At 34.7% G+C, this 27,254-nt stretch overlaps 1 protein-coding gene and 1 non-coding gene across 2 annotated transcripts in view; both read right to left on the bottom strand.

Annotated features, from left to right (window-relative positions):
* The window catches only part of LOC148280613 (insulin-like receptor), a 226,023-nt gene that overhangs the window by 158,080 nt on the left and 40,689 nt on the right, over positions 1 to 27,254 (bottom strand). Inside the window, exon 2 of the mRNA XM_088228122.1 lies at positions 25,086 to 25,348. Coding sequence (XP_088084248.1) covers positions 25,086 to 25,348 — 263 coding nt within the window. The remainder of the gene's footprint in view (positions 1 to 25,085; positions 25,349 to 27,254) is intronic.
* TRNAA-AGC (transfer RNA alanine (anticodon AGC)) lies at positions 23,378 to 23,450 on the bottom strand. Its single transcript has one exon. It is a non-coding gene; the product is annotated as a tRNA-Ala (tRNA).

A 27,254-nucleotide genomic window follows, 5' to 3' on the forward strand; every position in this document is an offset into this window, starting at 1 on the left:
GACCTTACAGCATTGGTTTACTAATCGCAGCGTATTTTGATAATTTGTTACAAGAAGGCAAGGTGATGTGTCGTATGTTTCAAGTGCCAGTAATTTATTCAAATTATTAAAAATAGAAATAAATCGCTAGAAAACGAAACCGAGACAACAAGGATATGTATGACACAAAACGTTGCTTATTGGCTAAAAATAATTCAAATAATACTGGTAGAATATAGAAAATACTGAAAAGGTTTTTACAGTTTTTAAAAGACTGATATTATTTTTTCACTATCGGCTTAATAATTCAATACGAGGTTCGTCTATGGATCTGTTTTATAAGGGACAGGTGGTCGGCGTAGGGTGTGTGGTGTGTGGTGGGTAGTGTGTAGCTGTGGCTACAGTGAAGTGTGGGTATAGGTAGAATACGTACTACGGTACGCGATACGCGGATACACATACACATACACGCACACGCGGGCGCGCGATTAGTACTTTAGTAGTAGTCGCGCGGTATTTCGGTCCTGTCCGCAGTATTTTCGTCCCAAGGTCCTAACGCGTGCGCTCGAGCTCATCAGTGAGTCCGCTGTGTGATAGCAAGCAAAACGAGCGTTCGTACGAAAAATCGCAAGTCATCTATACTGCGCCGTGCCCGCGGAAACTGGTTGGGCGAGCTTTTCGGTAACAGTCGGGATAGGAAAATTTATCGGGGCATGTTGAATACGTTAACGTTCAAAGAAAATAGTCAGGTGGCGCGGTACCGCTTAAAAAATGTAAACATAACGTTTTGACATTGAAAAAAGAGACGGCCGCGATGTTTTCGTGCGATGTTTCAATTTTCCAGACAGTTTTTCGCCGCCATCGCATCGTGATGTGATATCCGATACCCTTTGATTTATGGACATAAAAGATTTACTTTTGGGAGTTGATTGTTGTTGTCGGCTGTGATGGGTGATGGCTCTGACAGTTCCAGCTATATAACAGGAAGGAGACAGGGATAAGTAGTCAAATTCCGGACACCAACCTAGGGAGATAAAATATAATAACAATTACAGTAAACGAATATTAAAAAGTAAAATTAAAAAAAGTGATTTTGAAACGAGTTTAGAACTAATCTAAATTATTCGTTGTGTAATTCAATTTATGTTTATAATATTAAATTATTTTACCCATTAACTTATATCAATTATTCTACCCATAAGTTATGTCGTTTTTTCTTCTTTTTTCTTATCAGGTCCCGATATAACATGGATTTTATTACAAGCTATCAGGACGTTAATATGAAAGCAGAGTTTTATTTATTGCAAGTAACCGTATAAAATAAAGAAATATAATGTCGAGAAAATATGAACAAATAAATAATTATTATTCTTGAAAACAAAAATTTAGACAAACTGCAAAATATTATAAATAAAATATACCTTATTATGATTACATGTGAAATTTATGATGGTTCGTAATGTATAATACATATCTAGCCGTATTTATTTTTTATGACTACTTAACATCCTAAGAATTTTTTTTCGTTTTTGACGTTGAGATTAGGTAATTGTGTATAAAAAACGTATCTTTTAAAGTCTAAATGAACGCGAAAGAGTATATACGTACTATGTATTCGTAAAAAATGCATACGGCGTATATTAATAAATATTGTTTTTCATAACAAAAAATTAATATTTTTTTACGTGTCGACAGGCAATTGTGTATATAAAACGTATATTTTAAAATCTAAATGAATGCGAAATGATACGTAACTTAGTATTCGTAAAAAATGCATATGGCGTATATGAATAAATATTGTTTTTCATAACAAAAAAATATTTTTTTTACGTGTCGACCGTCGACAAAGGTAAGGCTCATAATATTTTTGACCGCAATAGAGATGAGTCGGAGAATGATCTCGGTTAGTGATGCTGTCGGTAGATCTAGCCGTATGGGCTTGCAATATGAATAGGCAGATAACACACAGCATCATATGATTATAACAGAAACAGGCACATGCACACGATAACATCCTGCGGCCTTGGCCAGCTGGAAACACTACCATAATAATGTCAAGTGATGTACCGAGCGTCACTGAGCGCATCGGGTACACGAGCACCCACAACAGTCGCATTACAAGGTAATACGAATACAACCCAACATAACCTACGCAACTTTTACCGCATGAATATTCAACCCGGCTAGCGTCAATATGAACATATTTCGAGCCGATTACGGCAAAAAATACAATAGACTAGGTACTAGGTATCAGGTATATTTTATTGCACGACCGATGAGCGACCTTTTATACTTGTTTCAATAAAAAACAAACTTTCAAACCACGTGACGTCAATCAGTTTTAGATTTAAATTCCTGCTTAGGCGTGAGTTCGAAAATCAAAACGTTGTGAGGAAAACAAACGGAATAACTACTGTGTTATTTCTATTTTGTCGCAAGAAAATCGCCCATTTTAATGGATATAAAGAATGCATACAATCAAATTAATGGAGGCTAAATCTATACCTATAAGCACCGTGTTCAAAAATCCAAATTATGAAATAAGAGATTTAAAGCCCATTTACAAACACGTTTAATACAAAATGATTGTATAAAAGAAGCAGGTTGAGACTGTATTTTTATTTTTTTTATTCAAGCTTACAAAAATAAAAATCCACGAAACCGGAAGATATTTAGGTACTTCATTGAAAATTTTCGGATTATTATTAATAGTTGTGTAGACAGTTAAATTATAGCATTTTTAAAAATACTTTCATACTTCTAAGTGTACGAAGATAATAAGAAGAATGGAGCCAAAAATATAAACTATTTTAATCTAATTATGAGATCAATAATTGTGTCTATCAATAATATTTTCCCCCTTTCCTTTGAATATAATATACACACATTCAAATGAATTCATTTCATTACTTATATTTATGTTTTTTATGGTTGTATTTATAAGAATAATTATTACAAATAACTAAAAAAAACTGTTCTATGATTTCTATGATTCTTTTACTACAATGTACTAAACATATATTTTTTTAACAAAAGAAATATTTAAATTTTGGTGGCCATTTTCAATGAGTTGCAAATAACTCACTATTAGAAAATTGAAAAAAAGTTTAGGTAGAGTGGGGTTCGAACCTCTGATTCGTGAGTCTAAAACACTAGCCCTGGGACCCACAAACCGATAAATGAGGTTCATAACATAAGATTTTGAATAATTCGTATACATCATATTCTTTAGTTCTCCGCAACTCCGCACAAAGATGAGCTCAAGTATTGTCTTACAAGGCAATTAATATTTTTTGTTTACTCTGTTATGGCGTCACCGCTGGCGCTGTGCATGTAAACAAGTTTCGGTCGCGTTTGATATGATTTATTAACAAAAACCGTGCGAATTTGTTTTATTTAGGCCCCAGTCCGTAAGTGTTATCGACGAGCTAGCGCCACTGAATAACGATGTATGCCGAAAATACCTAATCTTGCAAACGCAGTTGGTAAAATCGCGGCACAACAATGAACGGTGCATCTTATACAACGCACTTTTTCGCCGATAGGTGTAATTCTGCGCTATCTTTTCAGACCGAGCTCGCCGAGTGTACTGAAATCTGAGCCTCGGCGGAGGAAATACTGTACAAGTCAAGTGGCATAATATTATTATCGCTGCCAATCATGGCTGCGTCAAATTTTCCGCAATACAGCTAACTTAACATGACCTGACACAACAATTAAATGCTAACCTGTCATTGGTTCTTATAATATATAGGTATTAAAATAGTCTCCGGGACCGTATCGCAATGGGAAGTAAATAAAGTAATTATACGTAATGGACAATAATGTCTTTTCACGTTAATTTTAACTTTTAACTGCGAACAGTTTTGTACGTAGTCATTTTTAAACCCGAAAATTATAAATAAAAAAATATTTAGAATACATTGATAGTTATATTATTAGAATCGTAAAAAACCGCTGGAAATATACATTATATTTTTAACGTTATTCCCGACTTTTACGATTTTTAATTAAGGCTTAGTTTGATAGTCTTTTATACATTTTTTATCAATCACTGAACTTCTTGATTCTATAGAACTCGCGAATACCTGAAATTTCTGAACACCCTAAATGCTGAATTACTTTAAGTTAAAATGTATTATTTACTAAGTACGGTTACACAAACCTTCACATTTAAGTAGGTACCTACCACTAGCGGCTCCTGATCAAAAACTTTAACAGTGCATTTCTTTACATTTTGTCAACTTGCATATTAAGTTTAATAATATTAAAACAATATAAGTCTGAGACGGCCAACGAGCGTTAAGGGGACATGGCCCGGGCGTGGGATAAATTTCGTCAAAATGGTTCCAGACTACTAACGCATACAATTGCAATTTTTGAACGCACACTGTGTCACGTTGCACCGAGGGTCTTATAGATATTTACCTGGTAAATTAATCATTTCTAACTCAGAATAAATTTCAATTACCCTAATCATTTAAATACTTATACCTTCGAAATTTAAATTCCATGCTCGTTCTTTATAGAGTTTTTACATATATATATTTGTAAAAGAATGTATTTTTCAAAATAAAATTATACATAGATTCAGTTAAAGATTGACTCGTTTTCAATTGTCTTTTTATAAAATCTTATTTTAAAGATTTTTTTAAGTAACAATGCATTTTTCATTTTAATGCATAATTAAGATGTAATTTGGTTATCGTATTTAAATTATTTTTTTACGATATACGTGCAAAGGTATATAGAGAATTAGGGTCACCAATTCCAAGAAAACACACAACAATAGAGATGAATGCATTTATGTATTTAATGGACATTTTAGCGGGAACGAAACAAAAATAAGAAAACATTGCTTTATTTAGAATTATGTGATAATAATAATGTTTTAAAAAAATATTATCATTTACAGGGGAATTTTTTTCAATGCAATGAAATAAAAAAAAAAAAACTCATATTTGATAAGCCTGTATAACAACCATTTATGCAAAAAAAATTCATTTGGTAAGTTCATTCGTTCGTCATACATCCATCTCACTCTAACGCAATAAAAAATTACACATTTATACAAAGTTGCTTTAACTGTCTAGTCTAACTAGGGTTATTTACCTCGTTCTAAGTCAAAAAAAAAAAAACAGTAATCAATACATTTAAAAAAATGTAGTAGACATAGTAACAATATAGTAAAAAATTGTAACAAAAGAAACAGTAAAAAACATATTTAGAAACCCATTAAATACAAAGTAAAAACAAAAATACTTAATAAAAGATATAATAGTAAAAAGACATGTATGTTTAGAAACTTTCAACTCTTTCGATAATTTGGTTTGATAGAAATACAACACTAGCTGATATTTGTCAAAATTGGTACAATTTATATCATCATTCCACATACCGATAAATAATTATATTTACATAATATAAAGTTTATATTTGAAGCACTAACTTTGTGGTTATTCATTATAATAAAATTAATAAAACAACTTTATTTTAACCACTAATTTTGTATTTTTTTCTTCTTAAAACCTTGACAAAGAAGCTTGTTTGCTTTGAAACCGGGCGGTGGAAAAAAAATTGTGGTTAAAAACAAAGTTGTTTTATTTATTGTATTAATTCTATTTACATATTACCTTTTTTCACAATAATTGCAATGCAATTAAATATTTTTTCATCACACGCGGCGTGTATCTTTCTGCACAGTATCGCATCTTAATATGATGAAAGTCCGTTAGAAAAAGAAGGCCCGGCCCGTAAACCTATGAATTGCAATATTTTATATTCTATATTATTAAATTACGTTCCTGTTTCTAATAGAGATGTGAATAAGTTTCAAATGCTGCTTGCTTCTGCTTTTCGGAATTATGTTTTACGGTTCCCCCATTGTGCGATTATTTGTATATGTACATAAAAATACCGTATTTTTTTGTTTGAAAAAAGTTTCGTGGACTAGTTGAAAAAAGTTTCGTGGACTAGTTGAAAAAAGTTTCGCTAGAGACGTCCATCGTCTTCGGCGAGGACGGCGAGTGAAACGTAACTGATTCGACATTTGTAATCTGGCATTTTTGGACGAAGATTTGTATAGGATTTTTACACCTTTAAAATGGCGACAGTTTATACGATATAATGACCCAACAAAACTTATTATTTAAAAAAAAAACGAGATATTGAGACTTAGAAGAAGATTTAAGCATTACGATATTTGAAAAAAAAGGCCGTACCATATTTACAAATACGTTAAATACCCATTTAAACGTTGACTGTGATCATGATCTTTGAGATTTTTTTTCACTAATTTAAAAGATAAAAATAAAAAACAAAAGATATTGAGCCCTAGAAGAAAATTAAAATTTTGAGAACATATTTTTTAATTTGTCTAGGGCTACTACTAGTACTTTAAATATCCCATTAAAATATTTAGCATTTTTTCCCCTTAATAATATGACAACCCGCGCATCGGAACCAGGGCCCCAATTACAATGGGAAGTTAACAGTTATCTTCAATTTTATCTACCAAGTAAAATTAAGTTTTTTGTGTGAAAAATATAATGTGTTCAATTACATGTTACCGATGAAGATATTAAAAATTTTCGTACAAATATTCACAATTTTGTATTTAAATTTAGATTTTACTTTATTGACGGTCGCTGTTAACTTCCCAATGTAATCAGGGCCGGGGAATGCTAGATTCTCTATTCTTTTTGTTTGCATACTGGTTATGCGCACATTATACATAACTAAATCAACTAAATTCGTACTAATATTATGTCACTACGCATGTTCAATTGACGTTACAAACGAACTTCATACTTCAAATCTGCGTACGTGTCGGCAATGCCCAGAGTATGAGTATTTTATTCTCTCTCTAACGCACGATTCAACGGTATGAAGCGTAGTCTATCTCGCTCAAAGGAGGGATATAACGTTTTAACGAAATACCCTATTGAGGATAACTCTGTTAACTTTCCATTGTCATCGAATCCCTGGTCCCTTCCGTCTTCAAGATACGTAACAAATATAATCGACATACGGTACCGACGCTAGTTATTGTTATACCAATGTGACTGCTTTCTAGGTGATAAAATTATTCGAATCGATACATTTTTTTTGTCGATTTCCATAAGAAATGAAGCGTGCCAAAACAATTTAAACAACTCGAGTAAAAAAGAAATATTAGAATTATTGTGTGTTTGCCGCGAACGCGAAGTAAACGCCCAAAAACTATAGTTTGGTAATGAAATAAACTGAATTATTGTCCAAATTTTTGTAGACAAGAACTAGATTCAATCCCCTAGGGGGCTGTTCATATTAATATAGTACAACAGAGGTGAATAACATTTTAGAGAAGGGAAGGGTTGAATCCAGTCCTTGTCTACAAAAATTTGGACGAACTCAAAACATTGTAGATAAATCTACATGGTCCAAGAAGAAGTATATAAATTGAAAAATATTTTCAGGCGTTGTTGCCTAGTATGTAGGTGAAATAATTTAATCATATGAATCTCACCCACAACAATAAGGGTTTTAGCTCTTTAACTTCACAAACGTCAACAGATGGAAGAATTGAAGGAATATAGATGTTTAAATATGGGCAGAATGGTGAATGTTACACAGTGTGTAAAGTCACCACTTAAACCAGCCAATGACAGGTCATAAGCGCTGTGGATGCCTAGAATTCTTATTCCCTTCTCTAAAATGTTATTCACTTCTGTTGTATTATGTTGAATTATTCATATTTTCTCAAACACGCGAGGTCCTCCTTCCAACTACTAAGCGAGAAATTAATATCTTCATTACTAACAATATGTTATATTCTATAGATTGGAAAGCATGCACACTACCTACGGGTACCACTCTCAGGGTAGAAATTTGATGCCAGCTTATAGAGATGCCCTTTCCCTCTATTGCATAGAACAAAAGCGTTCCAAAGTATCGGTTTAACAACAAAAGTGTAGCGGACGATTTCGTTTTGCGCTTGCAATTCTCGACCTGAGTACCCAGGGCCCGTTTTATCGCTGTTAACTGTAGATAACTTGGTGATTGCTAATCATATGATGGTTTTTGTCCGCATGGGCGGCTATTACGGGCGTCATTTTACGAAAGAAGAAAAATCTAGAATTAACGAACCATGCGCGTCTTGTGAGTCATTGGGGATGAAACGTAATTTTAAAATCCGAAGGAAAACAGCCAACAAATTTTAAACAATAAAATTGATTGTATAATTTTATGACGACAGTTAGAAGGCCCTTCATTTAAATTGATTTTTTTAAACCACGATAAGTGTTTCGTAAAAATTTAAATGAAAAATATTAACTTAATAAGTAATCTTATAAGACGCATTACAATAGTTAGTAGAAGCACCTTACGTGGGTAGTTGGACGAATCTGAACTCCAACTGAAATATTTTTAGCAAACGTCAATAGAAGCGAGCAGTTTTTTAAATTCGAGGAATTTTCCAGGTGGAATCATTATCATTCGGGGTGACGTCACTTGTATTAAAATCTTAAAAAGTTAGGTAAGTAGGTACTGCGTAATACTTACCGTTTTTCGGTAAAAGAAAAACCACATTGAAATTTATGTGTTCACACCGATAATCGAACCCGGAACCTTCCGTGTGCAATTCGAGCGGCTTAGCCATATAGGATACTTATCATTTAAATATTTATTTGAAGTACTAAGATTGTGATTTTCTCTGTTAAATATTATAACTACGTGTAGCAAAATAAATTTAATACGCCGACCGGTTTTAGACCATGACAGTTCCTCTCTCATGGATTAAAAATAAACATATTTTTGTTTGTGATAATAATAATGAATGCGAAATTTAAAATCTGGTTGTGGTCCTGTGGCTAGTGTCTCGGACTCACGGACCAAAGGTCCGTGGTTCGAACCCCACTCTACCCCAACTTGATTACTATGTTCTAATAATGAGTTATTTTCAACTAGTTGAAAATGGCCCTCATATTGATTACCATGTTACCATATTTCCATATTTATTATTACCATATTTATTACCATATTTCGGTAAATCACAAAAACATAAATATTTTATTTATTAAAAAAAAAGTTAAACGTTAGTAAATAATTGTAGAGCTATATATAACCACATACCGATTTTTTAATGTCTATCGGTTTCGGGGCGTACCCGTCTCTTCGCCAGGGCACTGATTACATGTAACATGTAAACTCCACTATACACCTTCATTATAGTAGTTGCACAAAAATATAAAATCAACGTTCTGATAGAAGGTTTTAGATTTTTATATATTTATTTTTGCACCACAACAGACCAGCAGGCTCGATACAGTGGTGAATACAGAACAGAACACCCAGGATTGAGGAAAATTAAATTTAATATTTGTGTTTTCACCGAGAATCTAATCCGGAACCTTCCGGGCGGGAGGCAAGCGACTTAATCACTACACCGCGCAGAACGCCTCCTTTGTGTAACTAATATGGTGAAGGTGTACAGTGGGATACATGTTAGTGTTATTAGTATCCTGACGAAGGGGCGCGTACATTTCGAAACCGGTAGACATAGAAAAGTCGGATACAATTATCTAGCATTTAATAAAATGTTTGACCGCAAAGGTTTAAATATTAACAATACGCAATAAATAAATTGAATCGGGTCGTGGTCCCGTGGCTAGTGTTGCGGACTCACGGATCAGATATTCGAGGTACGGACTTAACTTTGGCCCAACTTGATTCCCATTCTCTAACAGTGAGTTATTTACTGCTCGTTGATAACGGCCCCAAAATTGAAACATTTGGGTAAAGCGTAAACAAATTTTCTTTTTTAAAAATTTGTTGCAACAGAGAGGGAAAACATTTTTGAGAAGGGAATATGGAAGTCTGGGCATTTACAGGGGTTATCACCTGTCATTGGCTGGTTTCCCTTCTCCTTTTTGTTCCTAATGACTACCTTAGACATAGGCAGCTTAAGCTGTTTTATGTTCCTGCTTGCAGAACCAACCTGCCGATGGTAATGCCAGTAGGAAGAGCAATGTCTTTACTCAACCGTATCTCTTCGGATTTGGACATCTTTCATATTAGTGAAAAAAAGTTCAGAGAAATAAATTGAAATTCTCAAAAATGTTTTCCCGCTCTGTTGCAACAAATTTAAATAAAATTTAAAGTCTGCAAGCATTTGGACATACTCAAAACATTGTTCTTTTTTTAATCATATATTATCTTATTATATTCACCAGGTATACTTGGAAACAAGCGTTTTGCAGTCGCGACCTTTTCACCAACATAAGCATTAGGCCGAGTCCGTGAGCAAGGTGACAGTTTGATCTTGAATCTTGACCTGAATGTTGTATAAATCACAAACGGGGTTCTCGGAACTGATCTCATACGTCATCAGGTTGTCATGGCGACCTCCCCCTCCACCCAACCCCCCCCCCCGGCGCAGACTCCACAACCGATCCGCCAATCAGGCTATACTAACTACAGTATGAATAACATTTTGTTTGGGGTAATTTCCAAGTTTATAATATGGCGAAATATATCTAAAATTTGTATAAAAATCAGAATAATACCTTATTTAAACGTTGATTTGAAGACATCACTAGAAATAAGAAATAAATAATAAAGGATTATTTTTATAGCGCAGCATTTAAGAAAATACTTAATGATGTTTCACAAACTGGAAAAATTATAGGTGAGTAGTAAGTACCTACATATTATATTATGTCAATGTATTTAGGTAGGTATATATATGCAGGGATTTATTAGAACCTTTATGAACTATATGACACACGTCATGTAGAATATGTTGATAATTTTGAGCTAGCTTTATTTTATACTGGGGGGTGCCACTATTCGTATCAGTAGAAAATAGGTAATGGTATACAGGCGTTATACATGTAGGAGGCATTTGGTTTTGTTACATAGTATGTACAAATGTTCTAATTTCTTGCAGATTTCAGATCTATACTTAACTCATTTTTGATGAAAACGGCCTTTCTCCGTATGACGGCAGAATTGTCATGCATAAGTATTATGTGCCTCAATTTTGAGTAAGTTTTAAGCATCACTATCTCACCGCTATAAACTAAATCTCACATAATCATAATATCTATAATATAACTGCCAAAAAATCGCTTGCCACCGTAATAGTAATCGGATTCGATTCAACCATTCTATCTATACAATTTGCTGTTGTTTTTGTAGTCAATAATCCGGGGGGCCCGCGCAGAGGCGTTTGTTTGTTCAACAAGCGATAACGAACTGGCGAACTGGCAAACTGGCAAACCTGGGCCCAGTGAACTTGTGGGACTATTTCGGCAGAGTCAACACGTGCCAAGGCCATGGACCGCAAAATAAGCATGTCAGAAGTTTGGCTAAAAAAACATCCAATACTAATGTAAACGTAAAACACGGAGGTTGGCCATTTGTGATTAGGAATTACGCTAATGATCATAGTGAATACGTTTATAATAAACGCAGAGTAACATATTTTATTATTATATGTAGGAACAATGTTTAGGCATGTTTTTGATAATGTTGAAAAGCGTATTCATTAAATAATAGCGGACAGAAAGTAATATGATGAGAAATAGATAATCATTTAATGTTACGATTTGATTTTAAATAAGTATGTTAAACCCTGTTTTCCATTAACGTTTTTTTAAAAATAAATGATAAAAGTACCCATGTTTACTTGTTGATAATGCTGTTAAAAGATTGCGATATCTAAATTGTACGAAATGGACGCGAAATGATTAAAAAATATTATTACAGTTTAAAACAATATAAATTAATGCGTTACAAATAGAGTTAACATGCAAAAATTAATATAACATTGATGATATTTTATTTAGATGTCTGTTATAATTTATTTTTACTGCGTTCTGGGAAAAGTAAAAAAATCAAAACACCAATTTACTGCGAACATCTTCTGTTTTTTTAAAAAATTTAAGTAATGCTCTCAAAACAAATATATTTTGAGCCAATTCAAAAGTATTAATTTTATATGTGATATACACAAAGACAGGCCAAGTGTAGCTAATCTTCTACCTTCTTATGTTATTTATTACAATAATATTTTAAGCAAACACACAAGTTAAATTATGTTTCTAGATAATAAAAATGTACCAGTGTGTACTTTTTTTATTTAGTTAGTTCTAAAATGTACTAATGTAATTGTAGACGAAAAACTAAAACTCGTAAAAAATTGAAATCAACATGGACATAATACGAGAATATAAGACAAATACCATATACAACTTTCTAAAACAAGACAAGGACAATCAAGACTAATGGACCAGGGACTGAAATTATACAATAAACTACCAGACAAAACTAAACAAAAGACTCAGACAAACTTTTCAAAAGACGTAAAAAATATTATTTTGAACAACAGAGTATAATTGAAAAATGAATATATTATTCTATATAAAATGAATGCAATAATCCGTAAGGGTTTATGAATAAATTTTCAAATAAAAAAAAGATGTTTTGAATGTTTTTGTTTTAAAAAAATGTGAGAAGTATCGACACATACCGAAATTATTTTGATGAGATTCATTCGATAGCATTTTAATGTACGTAGCTGTCACGAGCTTAGACGCCAGTTTTGGAATATCGAACCTCTTATTTTACAATGAATTTCACAAATATAAATGTGGTGTTATAAAAACATTCAAATTTGTTAATGAATATTCTCGGTGGAACTTTATTGTAATTGATTGTATAAATAAAAGACAAGTGATACTTAAATTCACAAATTTGGACTAACTAGTGACCGGTTTCTTCGCTTTCGAGACTGGTAACTTAAGTATAAAATTAAATGTATTTATACAAAAACAGAACGGATAAAGAATTCAAAATTATATTTCATTCTTGTTGCGGTGCCTTATCGGGTCCCCCCGACGTTGGCGATCACTACAGCGAAATCATACAATTCTTTATCCTTACTGTCTTTATATGAATACTTGTAATTTTATAGTAAAGATACCAGTTTCGGAAATGTTGCGAATGCGATAAACCGACCACTGGTTATTCAAAATTTGTAGATTTCAGAACTCGTCTAAAATGTAGTATTACAATTTGATATGTTCTATCTACCGTGTAAGATCACTAAAAGAGTTGACCGTGTAGACCATGTAGGACAAATCACAACATAATGTAGTATTACAATTTGATATGTTCTATCTACCGTGTAAGATCACTAAAAGAGTTGACCGTGTAGACCATGTAGGACAAATCACAACATAATGTAGTATTACAATTTGATATGTTCTATCTACCGTGTAAGATCACTAAAAGAGTTGACCGTGTAGACCATGTAGGACAAATCACAACATAATGTAGTATTACAATTTGATATGTTCTATCTACCGTGTAAGATCACTAATAGAGTTGACCATGTAGACCATGTAATCATAATAAACAAATAACATTGAAATCAACATTTAAAAGTAATAATCCCTTCATATTCTTTTAATACTTGAAACAAAATTAGGAAGTATTTTGTTAAAAATGACACTAGACCGGATTCATAAAGTAAAATAACGGTTTTTATTAGGAAAATGTTATCTTTCCGACTGCCATTTTATGACTAGCTCGCTGGCGCTGTTGGCCAGAGTCGTGAATTTGAAAATAATATAATTTCGTCTATTTAGAATCGAACGCCCTTTGAAAGGCTAACGAATAAGCGAATGACCCATTTCACATCACGGTAAAAATCCACACGGTACAATAAAATGACAGGCATGGGTGGATTGATATTTATTGTTTAATACGTATTATTTTTATTTATTTAATTGTTAATCTTCATTCGATTTCCTTTTTAAGAATTTTAATTTGAGAGTGGCGGCTGAATCTATTTTTAATAAATCGTCATCGTTCTTATTAATCACCAAATGATGCACAAAACACTGCATTGGTACGCCAACTGCAGGGTATCTTGTTTATTTTATTTTATTGAAATAAACGGCACTTAGTGCCTTTTACATATTAGTTACAAATACAATTAAATATACATACATGTAAGCATAAGTAATACAGAGCATTTAAAACAATATTATTAATTAACAAATTAAGAAAGTCTAAAGAAATATAAACTATATAAAAGAATAAAATATTACCAGTTATAGAATTATCGATAAAAAAAAGATAATTTGGGATTAGAAATACTTTGAACCAGTTAAAAAAAAAACTAAAAATACAATTTTGAATAACATTTAAAAAAATATATATATGTATTATTATTTAAAACTAATATTTAGGTAAATAGTATATGTTTATGTATAAAAATATATAATGATGTAAAAAAATGTTACAAAACAAGAAGGTAAGATCAGTCTTACCAGCTTCAGGGCCGGTATTCCGAACGCATTAAAAGCGCGGTGTCGTGCGTTTTTATGTACTAATACGCGCTATGAATGTATTCGGAATACCAGCCCAGGTGCCAGCGTAAAAACGTATAAAATAATCCAGCGTAAAACCGCCTTTTCAAATAAATATTTCATGTCAACCGAGTGGGGAATCGAACCCGAGACTTCTAGCATGGCAGGGAAACGCACTGACCACTGACTACAGGGCGGACAAATTATAAATACAAAAGAATATAATAAATACACCCAATTTTACAACGCTGTGTGGATTCTGACAATACGTGTGAAATGGGCCAATAATAGGTACCGAAAAATATCCACTGTGTTTAGTGGCTCGTGCCAGCGAAAGTTTTATTCTAATATTATTATTTGGAAATTTCACGGTCAAAGCTAAGCTAAATAATGCATTTATTGGAAGCAAGGAATGCGTATACGAGTATATGGACCAAGGATGTATGCACTTGGACTTGAGTTATGAGTAAACTGCGAATTTATCAAGATTTATTTACTGGGAAATTCTGTTTTTAAATACGAAATTCATAAGAAAAAAGTTGTAAATCAGCAATATATATTCTTTTTTTTTCGTGTCCGTGTTATTGAGAATGTGTGTGTGTGAAATAGAACCAGAATCCTGGATAGGTGCTTTGGACTCGATGACTGCTCTCAGGTAAAAATCCGGAATAAGGAAATCGAGTGGAGATAAGTCCACCTCGTAGTGTAATGGTTGGCGCTTTCGCCTTCCATGCTTGAGGTCCCGGGTTCGATCCCTGGGAGGGTCGACATGAAATGTTGGCTAAAAAGGTGGTTCTACACTGCAATATTTTATGTTCCCGGACTGACGCCTGAAGAATAAGGCTGATCACCTTACATCCATGTAACGACCGATATACGCTGCATTTAGTGTAATAACGCAGTGCCCTATGCACTATCGGATGCAAACAAGGGTACGATGATGAATTTGATGATGAGCGCTGAGATATCGGGTTCGATTCCTGACAAGGTCCCCATTGAATAAATATAGTAAATGAAATGTAAAGCGGCCTTCGTTGCGTAATGATGGCTATGTCAATCGACTCACACATGAAAGGTTCCGGGTTCGATTCCTGGTGAGAACACAAAAATTTTAATATGCTATAATTCACCACTGTAATTGGGCCTCCTGGCCTGCTGTGGTCTAAAAATAGAATTCACGTATCAGATATAAATATAAATACTATTTTGCTGCAGCATTTCTTTGTTAATAGGGAAATATCACATACTGGGAATACCGATAGAAATATATGAACTGGATTTAAATTAATCAATTGTATTTTCAAGATCAATATGGATATTGTGGAGAAATGTTTTTTTATACATAAATGTGAACAGGAAATTCAATAAAAATACGTTCGTAGAAAAACGCGACGTGTTTGGCCTTGGTTGTTGTGACGTCGAGGTTCGTGATATTGTTCTACACAAATTTCAATGGCCACGAACAAATAAACATAAATCGTTACGTATTAGGGGCGTGGCCAATGGAATCACCGTTTTCGCGGAAATTCAAAATTACAAATTTAGAAGTATTTTTTTATGCTAATAATAATTAGCAAAAAAAAACATATTTTACTGGACAGTATTTCATAGACCTTTATTACTTTAAAAATGTAAAATAAGAAAAACGTAATTTTTCCTTATTCCGAAACATGATTAACGCGGATAAGAATAAAAACTGAATCAAGCATTGCTGCACGGTTAAATAATTTACCGAAAATTTTGACAGATACAATAAATACGATTTTCAGAAGACGAAGGGTATGATGACTCAGTGATATACATAAATAAAGGATATTTACTGGGGAGATCCATTTGGTATTATACCCAATAATAAGTAATATACCGAAATAACAGAGATACGGACACTTGCATGAAGAATACTACCTTATCTACCCTAGCGCGGCAAAAGGTAATGAAATACGGACAGAAATTGCTGCATCAATTTGTGCAAAGGGAGGCTCCGTTATGAGAAAACAAACATTACTTCTACTACTACGATAACGCCATTTCCCTATAGCCCGAAATGGAGATGCAGAGAGGATGGACCGCCACACACGTCTATACTGGAATGCATTCCTAGCTACCTCCACATTCGTACGCCTTGTCATACATTCCCTTCGTTTCTGCCTGCTTTTGACATGACCAGCCTTAAGATTTTGGTTTATCTGATTATGCCATGTCTTCCTTGGTCATCCTCGTCCCACGTTACCATTCATTCTCGCCATATATCATTCTTTCGCCATCCATTTGTTCTTCATGACTAAACCATTTCCGAGACTCTTTCTTATCAATTATACCTGACTCAGATTTACAATCTCGCCTGGTTTCATCACACGTTGATTTCCCACACATTCGTCTAAGAGATCAAATTTCAACCACGTTCACTCTGCTTTCATCCTTCATTTGCCAGTTCCATGTTTCGCTTCTATACACGAGTATTGGGATTAAAACTCCGCTGTGCACTGCCAGTTTAGCTTTGATTGACATATTTTTATTATCAATTACTGTGCTTAGTGCGCAGTTTATTTTTTCGCCCGCATTCACTGTCCTTTCACTTTTCAACGTCTTTTTCTACTCTTCCATCTCTGAAAAACATGCTTCCCAGATACAAAAATTGTTCTACTTGTTCAAGACATTCGTTCTATATTATGCAATCAGAAGTCTCACTTCCCCTTCCAAATACCTCTAGACATACATCGTGCATTCTAAAGACTATTTGTTGCAAATCCTCCTTGCTGCTTACTAAAGGAACTAACTAGAACTTAGCATATTTAATATGCTAAAAATAATATAAAATGTAAATACAACAATAACTTTTGTGTTCGGAGCCGATCGGTATTATACTAACCAAGCAAAGTTCCGCGGAATTGGGGCTTGTGTTCACGTGCTCGTAATGTAAATAAATTGACAATTCGGAAGACTAGGCAATAACATGGATTACTTTATTTATGAATGGTTTATTAAGTTAGTTCATAAAATCTTTAGAACGAATACGAACTTTTAATAACTTTATTTTTTCAATAACAAAATTTCTATAAAATATATTTTTCCAAATTAATTTAAAATATTTCAAGTCTTTTTATTTCTCGATAACTCATTGTACAGTTTTAATCCCCTATTCAATGAGTTTTGAGACTCTGTTTTTCTCCTCATTACACAAAAATCTATATGTTAGTAAAAATCTTAAGTTTTCCCATTGTAAAAAGCCGCAAAAAAATAATAAACCAAACCGGGAAAATACTTCAGTAAACTTGATGTGATTTATCTAAAATCAAATTGAATTATTCATTGAACGACGGTAGTGCACTAGTGCGGTGAGTAATCAAAATTTTATCACGAGTGTCATTCGACCTTTCAAGGTGCTGAAGATCAACCCTCAGCGTATTATTAAGTCATGAAATTGGCCCAAAGTTCCACTCAGCAACGCACGTGGAGTCCTAACCTGATCAATAATCATTTTATGTTAAAGTAATATATTATAATTTGTTTTTAAAAAGGTCTCCGAGATATGTCCATTTTTGTTTTAATTATGTTCAACTAAATGTATTTTTATTTTTATCTGATAATCTTTAATTGTATCAATCCCAGAATGAGTTTGCTAATTCATGGGAATACAATTGTGTTTTTGTACATTTTTGTATTTTGAAATAAAAAAATAAAAAAATATAGCGGAGACTGGTATGAAAAGGGCATGTGGCAGGGATACTGAGAGTCAATATGTAGAAGTATGACAATAATACGGTGTTTACGTCCTAGGACGCCTACATATTATTATTTCTATACGTCTGACATTGTGGCACCCTTGCGAATGTGGATCGCGTTTACATGTTCAAGGTTGACTGGGAACATTTAAGGTTTACCAGGACAATACGAACGAAACCATTAAAGAGAAAATGATTTATTACGTACCTGTTTACGTTCGGGGTTTTCTTGTTTCGATTGAAAGAAAATGTAAAACTTTATAACACAGGACTTTGTATAAATTACTGGGATGGAAGAAAAAAACACAGACTGATTCCTAATCATTTCATGTACATGTTACGTAATATAAAAAGAGAGACCCTCCGAAAATAAAACAGGGATAATATCAAGTAATGTAATTAGATAGAACTAGCTATCACGACTAGCGACTAGCGACTAGCGACTAGCTTATGCTCCGCGACCCACGACCCACGACCCATGGCGGACAAGTTCGGTGGTGTGCCCCGAGAAGGCACGGCACGACGCTAACGCGAAACGAAACTGGGTCTTAGCATGCACAAAACCGTCCGATCATTTCGTCATCCTCTGATTTAAAACTGTTTAAATCTAGGTATATAGATTGTTAGCTTTGAAGATTCGACTACTCGCAAACTCGCTACAGCCGCAGCCGCACAGCTACAGGCTCTCGCAGACTCGGGTCCGCTAACCGCGCGGCCGCTACGTCACTTACCCTTGGAGAGAACGCGAGGTAAACATTTCGGACCGGTCCACATCAGCGAAGTGCCATATGCCAGGCTAATGCTAGAGTCAGATTCTCCCGCGGATCTCGAACACATGTAATCGCTCTTTACGCCGGTATCCAGTGGTGACCTTGCGTTTGACAGTGTCAATACTCGAGATATGGCCCCAGGTACATTTCTCTTTGTTTTTCGGCGGAATTTCGGAGAAAACGGGGCCCAGGAGGGGAAGTTTCACGCTATAAATCATGTTGTCGAGAGCATTGACACGAGTGCGTCAGCGGCGAATGTAGAAAACATGTTTACCGACAGCGGTGGCGGGGCTCTGCGAGGAGAGCCGGGGGCCCTGGCGGGGTGGGGGGAGGGTCGGGGTCGGGGTCGTGGCTAGCAGGGCGCCCGCGCCCTACACACACCACATATTAACATTAAGTTGTCTTTGCTATTCTTTGTTGAATTGCTTCTATTATTTTTTACTGTATTATTGTTTGATTTGATGATTTTTTTTAATTGGACAATATCCGTAAATTTGTTAAATAATTATTTTTTTAAATATTTTTTTTTTTTAATCTCGAACGCTCGAATCAACAGAAAATACTACGTCCGCACGAAATATATGGCTGAATAAAATCAAAAAGTTCTATTACACTAATTACAAATTATCGGATATAAAACCATGAACAATACTACTTAAAGAAGAGACCTACGTTTGCGCTGCGTATATTGTACCGAGACTAACTTGTAGGCAAATGTGGAGTAATGTCCTGAACATTTTGCGGCGATATCTGCTACTTCTCGTATGTACGAAACATCGTAAATGCGAAAAACGGGTTCTCCACAAAACTACAAAATAATATACAATTCTGGCGGCGCGGCGAAGGAAAGCGAGGATGTCGGAAAGGAGCTCAAATTTGAATGTGCCGCAATTTCTACACCTATGCGGACAAACAGCTGGATTGAGAACAGTGTACTCGGACACGATTTAAGCCACGCGGGTAAGGGCTAGGAGCTAAAAACTGGAGAATAGGGACCCAGGTACTACACCGAGTCGGGTGTCCATGACCGGGAATGGCAGAGTTGCGGTTGGTGCAGAAAAGAGCCGACGCGTTCTACTTCGATTTAAAAAAAATTAAAAAAGGAAAACCTACGAGAGAGCAGTACAAGAATACAATTTTTGGATTACCAATGCAGTGCCCTATGCTCCACTGAGTATGGAAAGGGGGGATGATGATGGTGAAATTACGTTTAGACACGTGAATAATGAGAAGTTTACCAAGAGTAAAAACAAATATCAATATTTTTTTAAGGATAACTTATTCTACAAAACGGATATTAACATTTATGGAGGTCAAATTATGTAAAGTGTCGACCTTTTATAATACAAAAATTATGTAACACAGAATTACACAAGGTTTCTAGAGTAATTATTCAATTTAACTAATAATTTAAATGTTAAAAAATAGTAGAAATTTAAAGTGGAACCTTAACAAGCACTTCACATAATTAGAGAAAAACAACCAATGCAAATTTCAGCGCCGCAAGGCCGTTTTCACGCCATAGCAAAAATCCAGCTGGCCCGATAAAAAACATGGACTTTTACCATATAATAATAAACTTCTTACATTATTTTATTAGTTGATTGGCAGGTAAACGCACGAACCAGTACACCATGGGGCTAATCTGCACTCGATTACATTTAGCAAAATTTTCACCCACGGGTAGAAACTAAAGAAATAGTTGGATAATAATTTTTTGTTAAACCTTATGAGTTCATTAAGTGTTAGATAAAATACACAATGAAAAAAGGGCATACATTTAGCGTGACAACAATATTTACCAGCCGAAAGCCGAAACGAACTAAAGGTCACAGGTAACACGGCCGAGTCATGAGCCATACGATGCACCCGAGTATAGCCGAACGTAATCCGACCCACCCCGACCGTAGATTTCGGTTGAGCCGTAGTTTCGGCCTATTTTGTTGAAACGGAAACCGCGGCGAAACTCGTTTTATTGGCCGTAACCTTTCTCTTACCTTCTAAAATATTTTTGTAAAACTGTATTTTTTATCTTATTTATTAAATTTATTTTATTTGTATTTACTGTATTATTATAATATATACATATTTGTACACATATGCATATCTATATTTTATTTGCAACTTCTTAATTCCCAACATTTCGCAATTTTGAAATTGCTTTTATTTTGATACCTATAATGTACTTAATCTATATCGAGCGGAATTCTTTATTTTCGGTAAGGCAATCGGCATACCGACGTTATCATTCTACGGAGACGGGAGTGATAAGAGTACTGTCTGACATTATAACGGCGGTGGACTCTGGTAATCTGGTGTTGATGGCTCTTCTGGACATGAGTACTGCATTCGATACTGTAGACCATAATATTTTGCTTGAACGTCTGGAGAAAACTTATGGTATCCGTGATCAGGCACATATGTGGTTCAGTTCATATCTTAAAATAAGGGAATATGCAGTTATGTTCCAGGGTAAAAGCTCAACCAACTTTCGGGTGTCTACAGGAGTGCCTCAAGGGTCAGTACTCAGACCACTCCTCTATCTCCTTTACACTAAAGATATAGAGAACATTATCAAAGAATGTGGATTGTGGTCTCACTGCTATGCAGATGATACGCAGATTTATTTTTATTGCAAACCAGGCGAGAGAAGTGTGCTTGTCAATTTAATTGATGGATGCATCAAGAAAATAGGAAACTGGATGGCTGAAAACAGGCTAATATTAAACCCATCAAAAACTGAACAACTGTGGGTGGCTTCAGCCAGACGACAGAATTTGATCCAGGATACGGCTCTACCCAATGTAGGGAGTACCGCTTTACCCACCGTTAAACTACTGGGAGTTTTACTCAATTCTGACCTATCTCTTGGCGCTCAAATTAGTAGAACGATAAGTTCATGCTTCTACCAGCTGAGACAAATTAAATGCATACGCAAAAATTTGCCGGTTGCTGCCGCCCGCCAATTAATAAATGCGTTTGTAGTGTCTAGAGTCGATTATTGTAATGGTATCTATGCAGGTCTACCAATGAACAAAATGACTCGCCTACAATCTGTATTGAATGCCGCAGCGAGACTTATTTTCGGAATCTCTAAGTTCAGTCATATCACTCCACTACTTTGGGAACTACACTGGCTACGTTTTTCACAGAGGGTCGAATACAAACTTTGTTGGCTTATGTATAAGTCACTGCACAACTCTGCTCCGGAATATCTAAGGGAACTATGCATTCCAGATGAACTAGCTGACAGGCGTCTCACGCTTAGATCAGCTACGTCCACGGCGAGAGGAAAAGTTATTATACCTCTACGCAAACAGCGCACTAAATTTAGTGAACGCGCATTTGCGGTCGCAGGCCCTATGGCATGGAATACTCTCCCAGCGGAGGTGCGAGGCTGTGAAAGTGAAGTAATGTTTCGGAAAAAACTTAAAACCCACTTTTTCTCTAAATCATTTGAATAAATCCGTAGCATGTGACAACAAAATAAATTGTTTTAATTAAATTACAAATTTAAAAGCTTCAATTAAATTAATTTAGCAAATCACTATGTAAAGCGCCCTTGAGGTATTTTATTACGAAAATGGCGCTATATAAGTTATCCATAATAATAATAATAATAATAATAATCAACGGCTTACACCAATCACTGTGGAAAATTTATATAGACCTTTTTTACAGTTTTAGTTTCTTTATATTCTGTATGCAATACATGTGAAAACTGTTGTTTTTTCCCAAATAAATATGAATATACAATAAAAAATTTAAAAAATAAACTGGCCGAAACCGAAACTTCGGTCGGAACTAACCACGGAGTTCCTATCGCCAGGACCCAGCAGTCAATATTTCCGTTAGCGTATATAACAAGGACCATTATTTTATACGCGATATGGAAATAGTCCGAATCCAGATGTAATCACAGAAACGTGTCACGGTTTTGGAGAAAAAAATGAGAACAATGAAGTGCCATGAATTAGTCAAAAGGTTGTGTTGGCCGAAGGCGGAGGGGGAAGGGGGATACGTATTTAAATATCTGAATATTATTCCCATAACATGAATATACCGATACCCACTATCGAGTTATTGAGTGAAGGAGCACGTGAGATAGACTCACAGCTGACTCGGTAATGTCACTATGGAATTTTACCAGATAGGAATATGTAACAACTAACAACATTCACTGCAAGCTTTAAATATACCAAAACAAGCCAATTACAGAAAATCACTTTAAAACACGAACAGATAACATCGGGTAATTGGGTACTAATTGACAATATAAGTATCGGTACATCGATAGAAAGTTAAATATTATCCAGTTCAAATTAACATTTTGTTTAACTGAATCATCATCTTTTCCCTTTCCGCACCTAATAGTGCATAGGGCACGGCATTGATACAAGAATCGCAGTGTATTTTAGTCATTTTTGTTACATGTAGGTAAGATGATCAGTGTTACGCTTCAGTCCCTGGACTATAAAATAATATTTCATAGTCCAGGGACTATGAAATATTATTTTTTAAAACACCTTTTCAAATAAATATTTCATGTCAACCACGTCGGGAATCGAACCCGAGACCTCTTGCGTGCTAGGCAAACGCGCTGACCACTACACCACGAGGCCGACAGTTTAACTGAATAGGGCATAAATATTATTGAACTACATACTTATATTATTATGCAAATTATTTAGATTCAGAGGTATTTAAAAATACTTTTTCTGTCACTCTCTCGCAAATATCTCCTCAATACTGTGCGCAAAAGACAACCGAACGACGCGACGGACTGATTTTTCACAAATAAAATCGACGAAATCGACGTTTCGCTGTCCCGTTTTTCGCACCTCAAAACAGAAACGGTTTTTACGTTTCTTTTTAGAAAGTGTTAGAATAAAATTTTCTGTGTCGGAACCTTTTCCGTTTTCAAAATTATTTATCATATTTCATGTATACCGTACTTTCGAAGTTAAAAAAAAATCAGAACCACAATTTCGGGCAAAAAAATGGCTTCAGTGTTTTGGGACTAAAAAAGCACCATCAATGCACAACGATATTGTAAGAGCCTAAAAAACTTAAAAGGGGCATTCAAAAGACAAGGAGGGGAATGCTGACGAGAGAAATGTGCCTGTTGTACGACAACGCCCGTCCTCACACAGATTTACCTACCAAGGCGCTCTTGGACTCGTTGGGTTGGGATGTTTTGAACCACCCCCGTATTCCCCTGACTTAGCGCCGTCAGATTATCATATTTTCACCTCCCTGAACACACATAGGTAAAATTTAATTTCTTAACCGACGAGCGAGTGCAGATAATATAATTTAATCCTAATTTATAATTTAAACAGTCTCTACTAAATACTAAATCTAATAGAGGTAATAAATGAAGTCTTTATATTAAGAAGTATTTTGTGTTTATGTAGTAGTTTACATTCACTTCCAAGTACCACATCTACCCATCACGTTTTCTTAATAAAAAAATAAAAAAACATTTTTGTATTCCAAACAGGTTTAGTTTCTTCTCGTTTGTCAAATCGATCGCTAGGAATATTGATACGTATACAGCCTAATAACGCCTAAAATGTTCAAATGTACTGAGTTCAAGAGAAAACGATTCTATTCAACTTTTGAAGTAAATTAATTGTTACTTTACTAGATATAATAATTTTAACGATCAAACTAAGCCAATACATATGTGTATCGTATTATCATCGCTATGATTTTTGAATGTTTTGTTATTTTGAAAATTCCCAGCGAAGGTTAGAAATTACACCGCCCGCGACGTCACAAGCGCCGGTCGGTGAGTGATCAAAACACATATCTGGACGGTGAAACATAACTTACAAGAATAAACGAAAACATGGGTTTAACTGACATTTATTATAAGAACCGCTGACTTGCAGACATTCAGACAAGTTTGTTTTTGTTTCTGATATTTAAAAATTTTAACCCCGTACAATGATAATTTTTACCACAAACAAAAAACATGGCTAGCCCGGAAACCGAGAATCTGTTGCCGGTTGCAATCATGATCGCCCACGATTGTAACAACATAACAACGTTATATTTTATTGGTTATTGCAAACACGTGGTAACATAAACATGTGAATTTGTAAAGACATAATAAAAAAAAAAAATTCATACATGTTCGAGAAAATGTTTTTAAAAAAACAATTTTTATATCAGATTTCCGGTAGCACTGAACTTCCTCATTGTAAAACTTTATTGATTAAATTTAAAACAATTTAAATGTTTGCGCTTACCACCAGATTCCTTTTGCGAGTTCAGATCCACGTTCGGCGACAGCGCGGCCGCGGGGGCCAAATGCGAGAACAACAGCGTGGCCAGCAGCAGCAACACGCGCTGGGGCGGACAGGCGCGGGCGGGGCCTGGCGGGGGCGGCGCCCGCGCCGGCGGTGCACCCATGGCGGCCCACGGGGGCGCCGCGCTAGCGGGGGCCTCGCCCGGAGCCCGATGGGGCCACGGCGATAGGCATGATGGTGAACGAACTCCGCTTCGATAACACCTGCAATAAATGTTCAACGATCAATATAAATATGACCAAATAAAATATGTATATGTTTATAAACATGATCCGCCTCGTGGTCTAGCAATTAACACATTTGTCTACTATGCAAGAGGTCTTGGGATTGATTCCTGACATGATTGACATAAAATATTTGTTTTACAAGGTGTTTTAATATATTTCTTATTAAATTTATTGACGATTGTTAACTTTACATGGGACTGCCCAAAACTATTAGCTCTCATTATTCTCAAGGTACCTGGACGAATGGCTCGTCAAGTAACTCCGTTTAGATGCAACAAAGTGCGAGCAGTAATTATACTCGTATAATACTATTTTGATACAAAAAGCGAGCAGTAATTATACTCGTATAATACTATTTTGATACGTTACTATTTTTTTTTTTTTAATTTGAATAATAATTGATATGAATTTGTATAAATAAATTAAATAAATAAATAAAACAAATAAATCGGCAATAACTATTCTTATACGATATTTTTAGCATGAAGGTTTGGTTTATATAAATTAATCCATTTCAAAGATCGTGAATGGCAATCTACAACTGTTAGGTATGTTTACATTTTTATTTATCATTCTTATTTTTTGGCTTTCTTTGTTATCTTATTTTTCTACTATTTTTCTGTATTTTTACGAGAACTTTTTGGATTTTTTAACATTTAAAAAATATTTTTATTCATTATTTGATATAATTATATTTTAAACCTTTTTTTGTTGAATCTACTTATGTACGTGTTTAATGATATACTTCTCCTATTTTATACGCACATATTGTTTTTTTTAAGTAAAAACTGTAAGCATGTTCGTTGTATAAAAGTGCTTAGTTATAATACAAAATAAACTTTTTGTTTTCGTTTCCTTTCTACTTGAAGTGTTTATTTCAACTAAATACAAATTTTTTGTAAGGTAAAAGGCACCGCGTGCCGTGTATATTAATCGATTAGCTGATCACCTCACATTAACGTAACAAAACGGTTTATTAATTATTTAGTTGTTGATTCAACCATCTGCAGATATAACGGATGGCGGAGGATTTTCATTCCTCCTCAAACGTCCTTCTGCCCTGGATCCTCTTCCCGCCTCCTGATTTATGCTATATTCTCTAAAAACGAATAATCATTTGTATATTATGTACGTCCACGTCCACCACGACAATTAGTAGCTGGCTGTTGGCTGGTAGCTAGTGGTACCTGCAACCTGCGCTAAACTAGTTTTGGACGATATTATTTTCAATAAAAAAAATGGCCACTTTTTCCGTTGCACTGCACATCTGCGTTTTGCGAGCGAATACGCCTCCATTCATCCGATTTCCATGAATGAACGGCCATTTCCGAGACGATTTTAAAATGGAAAAAATCGGGTTATGACTCCGCCCGCGGCCCACACTACACATTCTGAATTCCTACAATATTGGGGACTTATTATAGTACAATGCATGTGAAGATGTATTAGCGACAGCTAAACTTCCAGTCTCAAGTCTTAACTTCCAAAGCGTTCGCAATTTAAAAGCTTCGTTTTCTTGCGTTACTCGTGAAAATAACTTGATTGGACCTATTGTTCCGAGTTCCGTTCCGTAGCAAACAAAATAACTTTTATGGCTGATTTTGATGGATTTCCATTGTGATTAGATTATAAATAAATTTTTAAAACTTATATTTTCATTTACATAGATAATATTATAAATGCTCGTGCGCTTTCACTTTCTATCCCTTATTTTCACATTGGTGAATAAGATTGTATTTACAGATCAACGAATCATTAAAAAAAATTGTACCTATATATATTAACATGTCTAAAAAGGGTAGTAATAAAGTACCAATAGCAAGGCTAGCGTTAATGATAAACAATGCCTTGGTAAGGGAAGAATTAGTTTTACAAATATTCG

The sequence above is a fragment of the Micrasema longulum genome, unplaced genomic scaffold (genome assembly GCF_059751315.1).
Source record: "Micrasema longulum isolate JH-2025_06_02 unplaced genomic scaffold, ASM5975131v1 h1tg000561l, whole genome shotgun sequence".
NCBI lineage: Eukaryota > Metazoa > Arthropoda > Insecta > Trichoptera > Brachycentridae > Micrasema > Micrasema longulum.